Source organism: Phaseolus vulgaris, chromosome 7 (genome assembly GCF_051622355.1).
Source record: "Phaseolus vulgaris cultivar YP4 chromosome 7, ASM5162235v1, whole genome shotgun sequence".
NCBI lineage: Eukaryota > Viridiplantae > Streptophyta > Magnoliopsida > Fabales > Fabaceae > Phaseolus > Phaseolus vulgaris.
Genome location: NC_143504.1, coordinates 54,722,815 through 54,738,961, shown reverse-complemented (window position 1 = coordinate 54,738,961; position 16,147 = coordinate 54,722,815). Strand labels below are relative to the sequence as shown.

The following is a 16,147-nucleotide window of genomic DNA, read 5'->3' as shown; positions in this document are numbered from 1 at the left end:
AATCATGAGTTCAAGTACAACATCTCACAAAAATTAGTTTTTCAAGAAATTAGAATATTAAAATAACTGTTATAGAAAATAAAAAATCAAAACTTTTATTGATCAAAACCTCTAAACTCATTGGAAAATTACAAAGGAATCAACCAAAAAAGGTTTAGTTTTCCATACATAGACAAAACAAAAGAATTACAAAGAAGAAAATAAACTAAGAAAATCCTATGAAACTCCCCTTTTTCTCTTTGAGGCTTGTGTCTTTTTATAGATTTTGTCTGCTCCAAGGATCTTGGAAAAATATTCTGGTTTAGATTTTGTTAACAGTTTCTCAGTTTCAAATTTTCCAGAATGTTGAGATATTATAGATTTTATTTTCTCCTTCTTTTTCTTAGAATTTGTTTTTTGTTTTGATTTAAAAAAACAACTTAGATTTTTTCATATTTGATCTATTCACAAAGTTAAACACTTCTTTCAGACCATTTACTCTAAAAACATAAAATTAACAAAAATATTCTCCCACTTAACCAATAAATCTTCTTATAATATTAAATAACATTTAGACTCAATGTTCAAAATTTATTTCACATTAATCACATTATAATGTTACATAATTTTTCTAACATTGACCTCCATGAATTATGCAATCATCTGAGACTCAACTTGTTGTAGTATTGTGAGATCATGTAAAAAACACATGTGTGCACAGCTTCGAACTTTATAATTTCCCAACATTGATCCTTCGTCGGCAAAATTGCTCTACACATTCCATGGACACTCTGAATTAAAGCATTGCAACACAAATCTTAAGTCTTTATTGATTTGAGAATTTCTCCTTATACCTGCAATAGTTTTGTATCTGGAAACTGATTATTGCATTCTGTGTTTGTTTTTTTTGTCAGCAATGAATAAATAAAATTAAAGGGGTATCCCAACTCATATACAGTAAGTGGACTTCCTAAAAAATAACCAACATCGGCGACCACCGACTACGCACATGGAGATCGCCGTTTCATCGATCGGCGATCATGTTGACTTGTATAAAGTATCCTTAGAAGATAAATTAAAGTGTCACAGTCAAAGACGCTTCCGAAATTTGGGTGGTTGAGAAGTTTAGAAAGTGTTTATAGTGAATTGTGTTATGTGGTGCAATGTTTGTAAGTTATGCTTAGGAAAATCTCAAGGTCTTGTGGTGGTTCTTGTGCAACTTGTTGGTACTGGTCTTCCTCTAGCCTCACATAGGAACCACTTAGTAGTTGGAACCGGATGTGTTCTTCTCAGTTCCAAGATCTGGGTGGTGGGTGCATTGAGGTAGAATATGGTATTGATTTTTTTCTCTTATATTATTTGTGTTTTGTTGAAACTGTTTGTGTGTTGGCCTCTGTTTAATTAATGGTTATTTAGAGAGTAGTGGAGTTATGAATATGATAAAGGAATACATTGCCTTTTGTTGAATATTAGAAAGTGAACTTTAAGTCTAACTTAATCTCATAAAATCGGTTCAATGAGATGAAGTTTGCACTCACTTATATACTATGAAAGACTCTAATCTCTAGTCGACGTGGGATCTCCAATATTAAAGGGTGTGATGAAGGATTAATGACAGTGATTTTTTTTATAGGAAAGATTGTTTGAGAATGAGTTTTATTGAATGGACACTGAACTATGTAGTTGCAGATTATAAATCCAAAGCATTTTAATGCCATTTCGGGTTGCTTTGAATGACGAGTTTTGGAATTATAACATAAACGATAATTGGAAGCAACACTATCCGTTTAATCATATTTGCATATTTTACAATTTTTTTGCTTCAATGAAATGTCCAACTGAAACTGCTTTAGTAACTTTATTCATTCCATTGTTTTAACAGTTTGTCTTTTTCTCTGCATAATGGCATGCCTATGTTTGTTAACATGGAACTATTTTGTAAATATAATGTGTTGTGTACTTATTTTCAATTTTAGATTTTGACTTCCTTTCATAATTTGATTTCTTTTAAAACCTGATTTAATCTTTTTGGATTTAGAAGCATTTAAATCCTTTAATATAAAAAATAAGTGGGTAAGATTAAGTCTTCATAATGCTTTGTTATTTTCATTTGGTGGGAATAATTTTATACTGAGTTTTTTTTAATAAAAGGACACTTTGCAAAAGAAAAAAAAAAAAAACCTTTTCGTTTATCTCTTTCTGAGAATACTTAACTCCCATGTTTGACTTTCATTGTCTGTAAAACCTTATTAATTCAATAACAATTACGGTATCACAAATAAAATTAGAGTCAGAATTCCAAAAAAAAAAAAAAACGTGACAAAATAAAAGAAAACACTCATTTTATTCGTACAAAGCATAACAATTTACTTTTATTTATTAATAAAATATTTGATAATATAGATTTTTTTTTAACGTGACACAACAACTGCTAAAAAAAAACATATCTCTACACCTTTGACTATTTTAATAAACATTATAAGCAAAACAAATCTCGTTTATTTTGTAAGTGTGCTATGAACTTTGCTTTAACCTTCAACGACATCCTTATCTAATTAAGGGAAGGAGCACGTATGATACGTTCAATAGCTGCAAAAAGAAACAAAAAAAATCAGTATACGTTTTACGTATAGAAGAAAGACAAAGAAGATAGAATAAACAATAAAAAAATAAATATAAAATATACTAATATTGCTCCACTTTACTCCCACAACAAAATATTAATATTTATAATAAAAAAATAAAAAATAAATTTTTTTTTAATAAAAATATAAACAAAATGTAAATTGTTAAAATAATTTTTAAATTTAAAAAGTTAAAATATTAATATTTATTGGAAATGTAGAGTAAAGGATGGAGTGTAAAAAAAATCATTTTCCTTCTCAAAATAGATAAAAATTATTAGATAGCTATTTCTATTAAATAGTAATATTGATATTTGAGTATTTAGATAATAAACATTCTTTAAGAGTATTATTACCTGCCAAATCATCATATAGTAGGATCTAATGGAAGCTTTGTCATTCAGATCTACAAATTTGGCTCGGTACCCGACAATTGCACCTAGAACAGCATATCCAACACCCTAAAAATTGGCACCCAATTTCAAGCATTATTGAAAAGATGTAAAAATAATGAATCTACTCTTTAGAAATATTGGATCATCTAAAGATTCAATTTCTATCCTTCACACTACTTTCAAGATTATAAAGTTGTAATGATCTCATTAAATACGGCCTAATCTTATAAATTAAAATTTATAATGTTTAAGTTATATACTGTTTTATAAATTAAGAAACTATTTATATTTAAAGTAGTTTTTTATCAATAATAAAAATATTTAAAAATACTACAACCTTTATATAAAAAGGTACACGAGGTAGTCCAACAAAAAAAATTCAACAAAATCCATATAGTAAAAGCATAAAGATATAACTAAATATTGTAACATGTCTCAAGTTTTAAGCCAAAACTATATAAAATAAAAAAAAATCCAAATAAGTAATTTTTATTATTAATAAAAAATTATAAAATAATTTTTAAATTGATAAATAATATTAATTATCAAAATTTTAACTACTAACTATTTTAAATTTTAAATTAATTAACTAATAATATTCATATATCACGAAAATAAACTTATCAATATTATATATATATATATATAATAGACCCTTAATCCTAATTAAATAAAGAAATTATTCGAGAAAAGAAAAAACAATTTTAGTGATAACACAAGTATCTATGTAAATTGTTTAGTATTAACACATTATTTGACTTTTGTTTAGAATAAAATAAATAATTTGTAAGTAGAAGAAAGATAGATGTAATTAACAAGTATATTACCGTGACAATTTTAACCCAAAGGAAAGGAGATGATAATCCTGCGACAGAGGCAACTCCAAAAGCCGATAAAAACATGGAAACACAGATCCCAAATACCTGAGGAAGATTGGTTAGGAACATTCATAAGAGGACACAACAACCAACTTAGCTTATATGTTTTATTCAACATACCCGTTTTTGACCTAAACGTGTTGCAAAAGATTTTACGCCAAAAGCTTTGTCTCCTTCGATATCGGGTATATCCTATAGAGATATCCAATTAAAGATTTTATATATAGTAGTAACATATTGAACCAAAAAAGTTTTATGTTGTAAAAAATGTATGGTTTGAGATTGAATAAAACCATTACCTTGAACAGTGCTATACCTAATGAGTATAAGCTCATGAATGCAACTGAAATCATCAGTGGCTTCGGAAAGACAGCTGCTCTCTTGAACACAAAAGTCTGTAAAAGAAAACATTCTTCCATTATTTTTTTTATCAATAAAAAATAAATAAATATATATTTAAGTATTTAAAGATATTCCAATCGAAAAATTCAGACGAATCTTCTCAAAAAAAAAACTGACATTTGAACACACACCAACATAAGAGGAAATTACAAGCACTACATCCTTGATGTCATGGTTCGGCAACTCCTTGATATCATGTCTATGATGGAAGAAGTGTTAATTTTTTGTTCAAGGATTGAGACATTTCTGAAGTATCTTATTATTTAATTAATTATTTGCTGATAAAATTAAATCAGCACTACATCCTAAATGAGGAAATCTTACTACATTCTTCTCATGCAAGCGGGGTCTTACTACATTCTTCTCATGCAATTAGAAGTACAACTTGTTCTTTTCTCTTAAAAACATTTAGCGTTCCTTAGTTTTTTCGATGAAATATATTAAGAAAGGTAAAGGGTAGATATACCCATATATACTCATTTAAATCTCATTATATATGTTATTTGTTTATGAACTTAAATAGTTAATCATAATGACACCAACCCTAAAGACTTGGGAAGGATTTGCTCTTACTTATTATTAGATGCATATAAGATAATACACTTAGTCTAAACTGAAGGTCTAATCATAATTAGTTATAGGACTAACCTTCATGTGATAGAAAAATGAAAGGGGAAATATAAAAGTCATAGTAGAAAAGATGCAAAGTGCCGCAAGCAGTGGACTTTTCTTCCATCTCAATAGGGGACCCTGAAAAGTTACAAAATAATGTTATCACGAAAAAAAAAAATTGTGGGTTTGTTAAAAAATATTCATTTATCTTCGTGTAACAAATTCATCTGTATTTGAATAATAAATTTTAATCGATATTATTAAAACTTTTTTTATGTCTAGTGTTTATCAATTTGCTTTTCCTTAACCAAAGAGATTCATGGTTGACAACAAAATGAGAGGAAAGATTGGCGAAGGTTAAATCAAAATATAAAAACACACAAAAGGAGGTAGAACTTGAGCTAAAAGAGACGAGGGGGTGTAAAAAGTAAAGAAGAAGAATTTAATGGAAATGCTCTTTTAATTCTAACTTCAATATCATCCAAATGTACTTGTTTTAAGCCTGCTAATAGGATGAAAGTATTCGAATAAACCGATCACAAGAAGATGAAATTTATTTTTTTATTGATAAAAAATAATTAGAATAAAAATGAATATTTAAAAAAAAAATTCCAACCCTTTACAAAAATTGGCTCTAGTAAACAACTCACATTGATTGAATAAGCACTCCATATAAAACTGAATACTAGAAGACCCCAAAATAATGGCCAAGAACCTATCATATAGATAGTAAGGAAACCCTGTAAAAAAAAAGAATAAAACATAAGCCTCATTCTACTCCATTAACAAAGATCATCTTGAAAAATGTTATTGTAGAAAAGGGACGAATATATGCAGAACCAGGATTGCAGATGATGCACTAATAATGACAGCAGTTCTAAAGGAAAATGCCCCAGATGGCAATGGAAGAAATGGTTTGTTTATCTGCAAAAAAAAAAACTTAACATAGATGAATAATAACCCAAACAAAGATATTGAATAAAGGATATAGAACAGTTTTTACATATTTATAAATAACTAACTTTAGATAAACTACACAATAATTTTGTCCTTAACATACTTTTTTTTAAGGAAATTATACAAAAGCCTAAAAGACATAAAATAATAATTTATTATGGATTCAAATTATTTATTTTCAATAGTAAGTTTCATACCTTGTCAATTTCAAAGTCACACAATTGATTCACGCCATTAACATAAAGATCAATAAACGTGGAAGGTAGCAGAACCTGAAACATTTTAAAAGTCAGAAAGTGTTAATAAAATTAAAGGAATTTTATGATTGAGTATTTAATAAAAACAATATATTTGGCGTCTCACCTGTAATAGACCAATGAAAAATAAAGGAGATATATCTGATAGTGTCTCCACTGCTAGGAGAGATACAGAAATTGTGCTTATTGTCTGATCAAAGACAAATCAAATTGAAACATTTAAAACATTTAAGGATTGTTCAACATATTTTTCTTCTTAAAAACAAATTGAATTTGTTAACATATTTAAGGTTATTTATTAGAGTAATAGTAGAAAAAAAAAATGAACTTACCCGACCAATCATTGTGTAGGGATAGGAAAACCAAAATAATGTAACAAAGAAATGTTTAATAGAGGCAACAATATCTTTTGGTCGAGAGTCAAAAGATTCTTTATTGGTTGCTTTTGGAATATATTTCTTATCATTTTCTTTATATATAAACCCTCCTTCAACACTTTTGAACTGATTGTTCATGCTTGGTTGTTGGAACCTTGAAAGGTTGTATTCTATTTTATTTTTCCTTTGCTGCATTGAAGCTTTAGGTGCAACAAAACCTACAACACAAAAATGTTTGATGTAGTATCAGTGATAATCTTACTCACAACAAAAATCAAAATATATCATCTAGATTTTTTAAAATAAATGGAATTGTTTTGAACCATTTATTTTTTTGCATGGTTGCTCAATTATGGAAATCAAAGTCATGTAGCACAGATACGGATATGGACACTGACACGACACAGATACGAACACGGAGATACGTATAATTTTTAAAATGTAGGACACGGGACATAGATCTATATATTATATAATTTTGAATTATATATATTGAAAATAAATATTTATGTGTAAAAATATGTTTCAGATTTTTTTGGAAACATGAAGATATTTTTCATGACTGGTTCAAAAGAATTTGTTCCTTAATTTTATAATCATAATAAAAATTTATACAATAAATTTGAGTTTTTAGAAAATTATTGTATTTATACCTTTTAAAATTGTGTTAAAACCGTGCTAGAATTTTAAAAACTCCAATAAATATTTTTTGAATTGAACATTTCACGATAAGTGTCATATGAGTGTCGTACGAGTGTCGACACCGAACGTGTGTCCGACACGGATACATCCATTTAAGATAAGTGTCTGAGCCTCATAACTTATGCCCCATCTGAGTAGGTTCTCAATATTCAGTGTCCAACTTCCGTACTTATGTTTCATATTGACACCAGTATTTAAGAAATACTAAGAGTTCTTTAGCGATATTCAGTATACTATCACTCTAATTTGAAAGTGTTGCAACACAAAAAAATATATCATTAAAAGATTATATTAAATATTTTTAAAATAAAATAAAATAATTTAAAAAACAAAGAGAAAAAAGTAATTTAGCCTTTACTTTATTACCATAATCCAAAAAATACACATACCATTATCATTAATGTCAATATTTTCAATACTAAGTGAAAAAGTAATTTAACCTTGACTTTGACTTCAATTTACCAGAATTCATTGTTGTGTAATTTATCATTACCTTGACAATAATTTGTAATATTCGGTACTTAGCATTGATATAAAGGATAAAAAAAATTCCTCCTAAATAATACAAAAATGTGTAACATAATAAACAAAAATCTTATAATTAATTAGATATCAATTTAAAAATTATTTATCAATAATAAAAACTAATTTAGATAACAATAATTTTTTTAGTCTTCAAAATAGTATTTAATTTAGTTAATATAATAACTAATTATTTTTTGTTTCTAAAATAAATTTTTATTTAATTTTTTAGTAGTAAATAAGTTTTTATCTGTATATTTTTTACCTAACAAATAATTTTTTAACATAAACTGTATTATAGTATAATAACATTCATGACAATCAACATGAAATACGTTAAAATCTATTCCATACTAGAAATTTGTTTTAAAAATTTATTTGAGATCTAAAAAATTGATAATGACTTGTTCCAATAGTTTTCTTATTACAAATGTTTAGAAAATCTAAAATTTATAATAAAAATAAAAACTATTTTTTTTTATAAAAGTAAAAGAAATATATTTAACTCATTTATATTGAGCTTAGTAGAATACATTAAAAGTGTTCATACTTGCATAAGAAGTACTCTTGGTGGAATGTTTACTCCGCCAGATATTTCCACCTACAATTTTAAACGGTTCCTCAAATTAGTAAGCAAAATTTATTTTTGGAAAATGATAAAAAGAATAGGTTGAAAAATAATAAGAAAGTGATTGTTGATACAAAAGCAGAGATAAAAGTACCAGTTGTGAGTGAACAGACATTAGGAGAGGACATAAGAGACATCGAATCCATGGAAACTGAACTCTCTCACCCCACAACTTTCTGAAGAAGAAATAAACAACCACACCATATGGTAGTGAAGAAGATAGGGGAAGAGAAATTTATATACTCAAAATGACCTAATTTATCAATAAATTAATAACAATAATAACCAGTGGGAATGGATAATAATTTCATTAAACCTGCCATTTCATTGGAATCACGGTAGTGAAAATTGACCCTTGTTATAAATCTTTTACTCATTTTGAAAATACTAAACCATAAGCAATATTATATATTTTCATAAAAAAATTAAAATTTTTAATTGGTATCGTGAAAGTATTTCATAGGGTTTAGGAAAAAAAAATTGTAGTCAATTTTGAAATATGTTTGAAAATTGCATGGAATTTGACTGCCAATTAATTTAATTTGAAAAGGAGACTATCAGAAAACTACGTCTCTAGTGTCATATTCCAGAGATTGATAAATCAAGGTTGTCCACACTTGTTCAAAAGCTCTGCATGAATGGGTTTCATTGTTTTAGTTTAATATAAAATTTAGATATTAGTAATGCTTTTCACTTAAAATTTATATTTCTAATTTTATTAAATTATTTGATAAAAAAATCAATCGTTTTAAGTATAATATTGTTTCTAAATTTATAATATTGTTGTATTTGATTGGATCTTGTTTCCATGGTGTTAATTCGCATAAGCAATGTCTTGCTATACAAGATCTACTAACCTAAAGAAACCATTAAATTATTGACACTGACTCAATAAATGGGCCCTAAAATCACAAGTTGAGAAGAAAAATATTTTTTTTTAATAATACTTAAGATCTCTCAACATTCTTTTCTAGAATATTTTCTAGAATATTTTGTGGTCATGTAAAATTGTTCCTACTTTACAAACCTTTACAAATTTTGATGTTCCCTGTCATTTTACTATTGGGTTGGGCCCTCTCTCACAAAATTGTTGGGCTGAGTCCTCTCTCCTTTCGTTCTTCACGTGTATATATATATATGACTCAATGCATGCAACTCGATGCATGAAAAACGTGAAACATTACGTTAATAATAAAAGCTTTAGTATATTTCAGTTTCTCTCTCATTGTTACTGTTCATCTTCTCTTTCCTTGGCTCTGCCCTTTATTACTCACTGTGGGAATGCAGAACCTCAAAATGGTATCAGAGCGGGTCTAACCCGCTCTGCTCTCGCTGCAAACTGGTTGTCTCTTAAACTCTGCTATCTTATCTTGCTCTCTTCGTTCTTCGTTTTTTTTCCTTTTGCTTCTTGCTTTGTTTTTCCGACAATGGCTGCTAGTATACAAGATTCATTCAAGAATGATCTACAAAATCCCGCTAGTCCATATTATCTCCATCCTGGAGAAAACCCAGGCATGGTGCTGGTCACGCCGCATCTTGATGGAACGAACTATCATTCATGGAGCAGAGCAATGAAACGTGTGTTACTGTCGAAAAACAAATACAAATTTGTCAATGGTGAGATTCTTGAACCCTCACGTAATGATGCCAAATACGAAGCATGGGAGAGATGCAACGTTACAGTTGTTTCCTGGATTACACGAAGCCTTAACACACAGATTGCACAAAGCACTGTGTACATTGATAATGCAAGAGATCTATGGAACGATCTTGAAGAAAGATTCTCAAAAGGGAGTCATTTTCGCATTTCTGACCTTCTGCAAGAAATCAATTCTATCAAACAGGGTGAAAGAAGCATCAATGAGTACTACACTGATTCTAAAACGTTATGGGAAGAGCTGGATTCTTTGCATCCTCTACCTACCTGCACCTGCAAATCGAAATGTACGTGCAATGTGATGAAAACCATGGCAGAATACAGAGAATCATGTGCTTTTTGAAGGGATTGGGAGAGAGCTACAACACTGTAAAAACGCAAGTCTTATTAATGGATCCCCTTCCAGGGGTCAACCGTGTCTTCTCTCTGGTTCTGCAACAGGAGAGACATCTAAACGAAAGTGCAGTAGTGGATACAAAAATTCTCATCAACAATGCCAACCAATATGGTCAAAAGATGAATGGAAAGAACAACGGTACTAACCCTACATGGCGCAATTATGGAAGAGGAAGAGGAAAGAATTATGGAAAACAATGCTCCTTTTGCAATAAAATGAATCACACGGCCGACGAGTGCTACTCAAAGCATGGGTTCCCTCCTTGGATCAAACAGAGAATGGGTCATGCTGCGAATGCCATGGAAAGTGAAGTGAGTAGTGAAACAGAGAAAGGAAAGAATACACATAATGATGCTTACAGTGATCAAGTTCTAAAGGATCTTGACTCTGAGCAATTACGACAACTTGTGAATATGATTCAAGACTGCAAAGGAAAACAAAAAGTGGTAAATAACAGCATTGGAGATTTTTCAAAAGCAAGCAACATGGGTAAGGAAGGTAAAAGTTTCTGGATACTTGACACTGGGGCCACGGATCATGTAACATGTTCTATTTCTTCCTTTGTAAACTATTACAAGATAAAGCCTGTGAATGTTAAACTACCTAATAACCATGATGTTATTGCTACTCAAGCTGGAACTATCATTTTGACTCATAACATTACTCTTCATAATGTATTATATATACCCGCTTTCACTTTAAATATCCTCTCTGTGCAAAGGCTGATAACTTCTTTGAGGTGTAAGCTTATTTTCACTGACAATGTTTGCCAGATACAGGAGAGGTCTACTTCGAAGATGATTGGTCAAGCTAACATTGTGAATGGGTTGTATCATCTGCACACGAATGAGAAAGAAAACCTGATCTGCTTCTTATGACAGCAAAAAAGTTTTGAAGCTGCTAAAGATCTCAATATATGGCATTGTAGAATGGGTCACCCATCAAAGAGGGTATTAGAAAAACTTGCTAAGCAATACACTGATATACACTTTGCTGATATAGATGTATGCACCCCTTGTCATCTTGCTAAGCAACACAAACTACCCTTCCCCTTGAACAAAACCAGTAGCGAACGCGTTTTTGATTTAATTCACATGGATATATGGGGGCCTTTAAATGTTCATTCTTTGCATGGTCACAGATATTTTTTAACCATTGTTGACGATCATAGTAGATATACATGGATTCATCTTATGAAAAGTAAGAGTGAAACTAGAGACTACATGCAACATTTCATTGCTCACATCAAAAACCAATTTAATAAAGATATAAAAGCTATTAGAACTGATAATGGAAAAGAGTTTTGTTGGAAAGATTTCTATGATAAACATGGCATAATACACCAAACATCTTGTAATGAAACACCTGAACAGAATTCTACTGTTGAGAGAAAACATCAACACATTCTCAATATTGCTCGCTGCATTTTGTATCAGTCCAACTTGCCAAATCCTTTCTGGTCTTATGCTGTTTTACACTCTGTGCACCTTATAAATCGCTTACCTTCTCCTGTTATTAAAAACGAATGCCCATATAAACTGTTGTATGGAAGCCTGCCTGACCTTTCCAACGTTAAGGTGTTTGGGTGTCTCTGCTTTGCTTCTACACTTGAGCAAAATAGACACAAGCTGGACCCCAGGGCACGCAAGTGCATTTTTCTTGGTTTCAAACATGGTACCAAGGGTTATGTGGTAATAGATATTCACTCTAGAGAGATCTTCACATCAAGGAATGTGATATTCTATGAGACTTATTTTTGTAATTCGAAAAATGAAAATGGTAATGATACCGCACTCGAAGACATTGATTCTGCTATGTATGATGCTGCACCTCCTAAGCCTGCTGTGACCGAAGAGAACACTGAACAAGAAGAGCCTAGACGATCCATGAGAATCAAGAAACCACCAACTTATTTGGAGGATTATCATCACAGCATAATGGCATCACCATGCAGCAATGTGACACAGAAAAGCAAGGTACTGTATCCCCTTAACTCTGTCATATCTTATAAAGGATTAGCAAAAAGTCATCTAAAATATGCTCTGTCAATTTCATGCCAAAATGAACCTCAAAACTATGAGGAAGCCAAGCAATATTCTGAATGGAGGGAAGCCATGAAAGCAGAAATAAAAGCTCTTGAAGAGAATGAAACTTGGAAGATAGTGGAGCTCCCACCAAACAAAACAGCCATCGGGTGCAAGTGGGTTTTCAAAATTAAGCGGAAAGCTAATGGAGACATAGAGAGATACAAGGCAACACTTGTAGCAAAGGGCTACACACAGCGTGAAGGAATTGATTACATGGAGACATACTCACTTGTGGCAAGACTCACAACGATTCGCACCATCCTAGCAGTGGCATCCACCATGAATTGGCACCTTGAACAGCTCGATGTTAACAATGCTTTTTTGCACGGTGACCTAGAAGAGGAAGTCTACATGGAATTGCCACCAGGTATTGCCTCCAAGAAGGCCCATCAGGTATGCCGTTTGATGAAGTCCATCTATGGTCTAAAGCAAGCAAGCAAACGCTGGTATGATAAGCTTACCTCCTTCCTTCATTCCATTAATTTTACGCACTCCAAAGCTGACAACTCACTTTTTGTGAGAAATATTGAGGATTCCTTCATTGCACTTCTTGTATACGTAGACGATATTCTCATTACTGGAAACAATGCTGATGACATTAATGCAGTAAAAGATTCCTTAAATACAGCATTTAAAATAAAAGACTTAGGTCATTTGAAGTTTTTTTTAGGTCTAGAGATCGCTAGGACTGTGAAAGGTATTCATATTTGTCAACGCAAATATGCTCTTGAGATTTTGGCAGATGCAGGGATGCTGAATGCTAAACCAACAGCCACACCTATGGTGCAAAAGAATGAAACACTGTTCGACAAAGATGCAGCGGTGCATGAAGTCTCCATGTACAGAAGAATCATTGGAAGACTGCTTTACTTGGTAAATACAAGGCCTGACATTAGTTTTTCTGTGCAATTCCTTAGTCAATTTGTTGAGGCACCCACGAAAGCACACCATCAAGCAGCACAAAGAATTCTTCGCTACATAAAAGCCTCTCCAGCTCAAGGTCTTTTTTATCCCAGAGACACAAGCCGGCAGATCAAGGCATTCAGCGACTCAGATTGGGCATCATGCGTTACAACACGACGCTCTACCACTGGCTTCTGCATTTTCCTTGGTGAATCTCTGATATCATGGAGAACCAAAAAGCAGAGCACCATATCTCGTTCTTCATTTGAAGCAGAGTATCGAGCTCTTGCAGCTACTAGTTGCGAGATTCAATGGCTAAGTTTCTTGCTTGAAGATCTACGCATTACTTCTGATGGAGTTGCCAGCCTATTTTGTGACAGTCAATCAGCAAGGCATATAGCACAAAATAACAGCTTCCATGAAAGAACGAATCATATAGAAATAGACTGCCATGTAGTGAGGGAGAAGCTGCGTCAAGGTCTTTTCCACCTATTGCCTATTCGCACAGAAAACCAACCTGCTGATCTTCTTACCAAATCTCTTAACAAAGAGATTTTTTACAAATTCCTTTCCAAGCTTGGTGTGTTAAACATTCACCCACCAGCTTGAGGAGGCGTTTTGATGTTCCCTGTCATTTTACTATTGGGTTGGGCCCTCTCTCACAAAACTGTTGGGCTGAGTCCTCTCTCCTTTCGTTCTTCACGTGTATATATATATATGACTCAATGCATGCAACTCGATGCATGAAAAACGTGAAACATTACGTTAATAATAAAAGCTTTAGTATATTTCAGTTTCTCTCTCATTGTTACTGTTCATCTTCTCTTTCCTTGGCTCTGCCCTTTATTACTCACTGTGGGAATGCAGAACCTCAAAAACAAATATAATAATTAAAGGAATAAAATCAAATTTCTAGTATAATGGGCAAGGTTATCCCTTTACAACATATTATGCAGATGATAAATATGACCTTAGAAACCACGTGGAAAAAGCTCATCCAAAGCTAGAACAATTTCATAAAATGAAATAGCACCAAACAATTCAATAGGTTCTGTCTCACATTGAGATCGAACATTAAATGTTTGGTGATCAATGCTCAATTTTCATATAATTTTCTTCTTAACCATCCATCCTTAAACAGTTGGGAGTTGGGAGTTGTGATTTTCACCCTATATCTTAAAGTTAAGTATCCTACTCATTAGGAAAGTGTGGATATTATTCGAGTGGATCAACATGTATCCTAAACGTGTTATAAGGGTAGCTATAAGGGTAGCTTGTACAATCAGTGCTCTTGCTCATTATCATAATGTGAAGTTTACATCCACTTATATACTATGAAATATCATTATCTCTAGTCGATGTGGGATCTCCAACACATCCCTTCATGTCGAGATCTATCAATTCGTACGTGAAACTATATACTGATGGGTGGTCCGACAATGCCCCTTAGCGGGTGGTCTGGTAAGGCCAATAAACTCTTGCTATGATAAGCTATAAATGACTCTGATACTATATTGAAAAATGAATTTTAAGTCTAACTAAATCTTATAAAATCGACTTGTAAAGTAAAGTTTGATATTAATACGTGGAATGGAAGAGTGACGGTGCATAAGAGAACAAACAGAGAAAAAAGACAAGAGAATGATAAACATAAACCTACTAAGAAAAGAGACAACAATGATATGGCACATCTCGCTAACTTGATATGTAGTGTTGTAGAAAGCAACATGTAACAACATCTACCTAAACTCCTTTTCCACTTCTATCATTCTATCAATTAGTTGGTTTTCCACTTCTATCATTCTATCAATTAGTTCTATCAATTAGTTGGTTTTCCACTGCTATCATTTTATCAATTAGTTGGTTGTGACTTTATTATTGTTACATGTACTCACAAATTTAATAAGCTTTACTATCTTTACATTGACCACTTAAGTCTAGAAAAATATGTATGGTTTGATTAAGGATCAATTCATAAAAATAAAAATAAAAAATTAAGGACAAGCTAGTGTGTTCCAAACCTATCCCAATAGAGTAAAAATTGATCTTGGAAGGATAATGAGAAAATATCTTATCATAAGATTATGTAATGAGTTCTAACAAAATTCAAGTAAACTAAATATTTAAGGATGCACAAAGGATAGTTGAGCAGATAATGCATCATATTTTACATTATCTGTATTCACGATGCTAGTACGGAAGCAAAGCCTCCATTTAGGCAGAAGAAGGATGAAATTAACCGTTACTGGGTTTATAATATACCCTAAAATCACCAGTTGAGGAAATAAAAAACATTTACTAAATGCTTCTTATTTAATATCTGCGACTATCATGGATTAGAACAAATATATTATACGATCAATTTATGTTTGAAAATGTTTAATTAATAAATGCATGCAAGGAGATCGTTTTGCGTCGCAATTCCGTTGAATGTTTTCCCTGGCATTCTAGACGCTCTGACTTTGTAGTTTTTACTTTTATTTCTGTGCCTTATCATATAAAATTTCTACATCAATAATTATTTCAAAACTATTGTTACTAGCATATTTATATCCCCAAAAATAATAACTACACTTATTATATATCTTTATAATTAGATAATAATATAAAAATCTTTACACACCATTATCTTTTCCAATTTTTTAATATAAAAAGAATTCAAATGTGCTGATATGAATTTCAAATACCATGGGATTGTCTTTTTAATTTTTTAATATAAAAAGAATTCAAATGTGCTGATATGAATTTCAAATACCATGGGATTGTCTTT

General features: G+C 31.2%; 1 protein-coding gene across 1 annotated transcript; it reads right to left on the bottom strand.

The window, feature by feature from the left end:
- Positions 1-2,304: 2,304 nt before the first annotated feature.
- Positions 2,305-8,552, bottom strand: LOC137828446 (glycinol 4-dimethylallyltransferase). Its single transcript, XM_068635032.2, has 13 exons — positions 8,428-8,552; positions 8,256-8,306; positions 6,437-6,699; positions 6,211-6,294; positions 6,045-6,119; positions 5,731-5,814; positions 5,541-5,630; positions 4,927-5,028; positions 4,176-4,271; positions 3,997-4,068; positions 3,826-3,921; positions 2,960-3,064; positions 2,305-2,568 (listed from the first exon to the last, which is right to left on the bottom strand). Exons 1-13 carry the CDS (start codon positions 8,477-8,479, stop codon positions 2,527-2,529), a joined length of 1,212 nt encoding a protein of 403 aa, XP_068491133.1. The 5' UTR covers positions 8,480-8,552; the 3' UTR covers positions 2,305-2,526.
- Between the last annotated feature and the right edge of the window lie 7,595 nt (positions 8,553-16,147).

Excerpts from the sequence above, each read along its gene's own strand:
- LOC137828446 (XM_068635032.2), bottom strand. The coding sequence starts at position 8,479 with ATGGATTCGATGTCTCTTATGTCCTCTCCTAATGTCTGTTCACTCACA. Across the intron at positions 5,029-5,540 it reads GGAGTGCTTATTCAATCAAT|GGTCCCCTATTGAGATGGAA; the intron begins GTGAGTTGTTTA and ends GTAACTTTTCAG. Across the intron at positions 3,922-3,996 it reads CACGTTTAGGTCAAAAACGG|GTATTTGGGATCTGTGTTTC; the intron begins GTATGTTGAATA and ends AATCTTCCTCAG.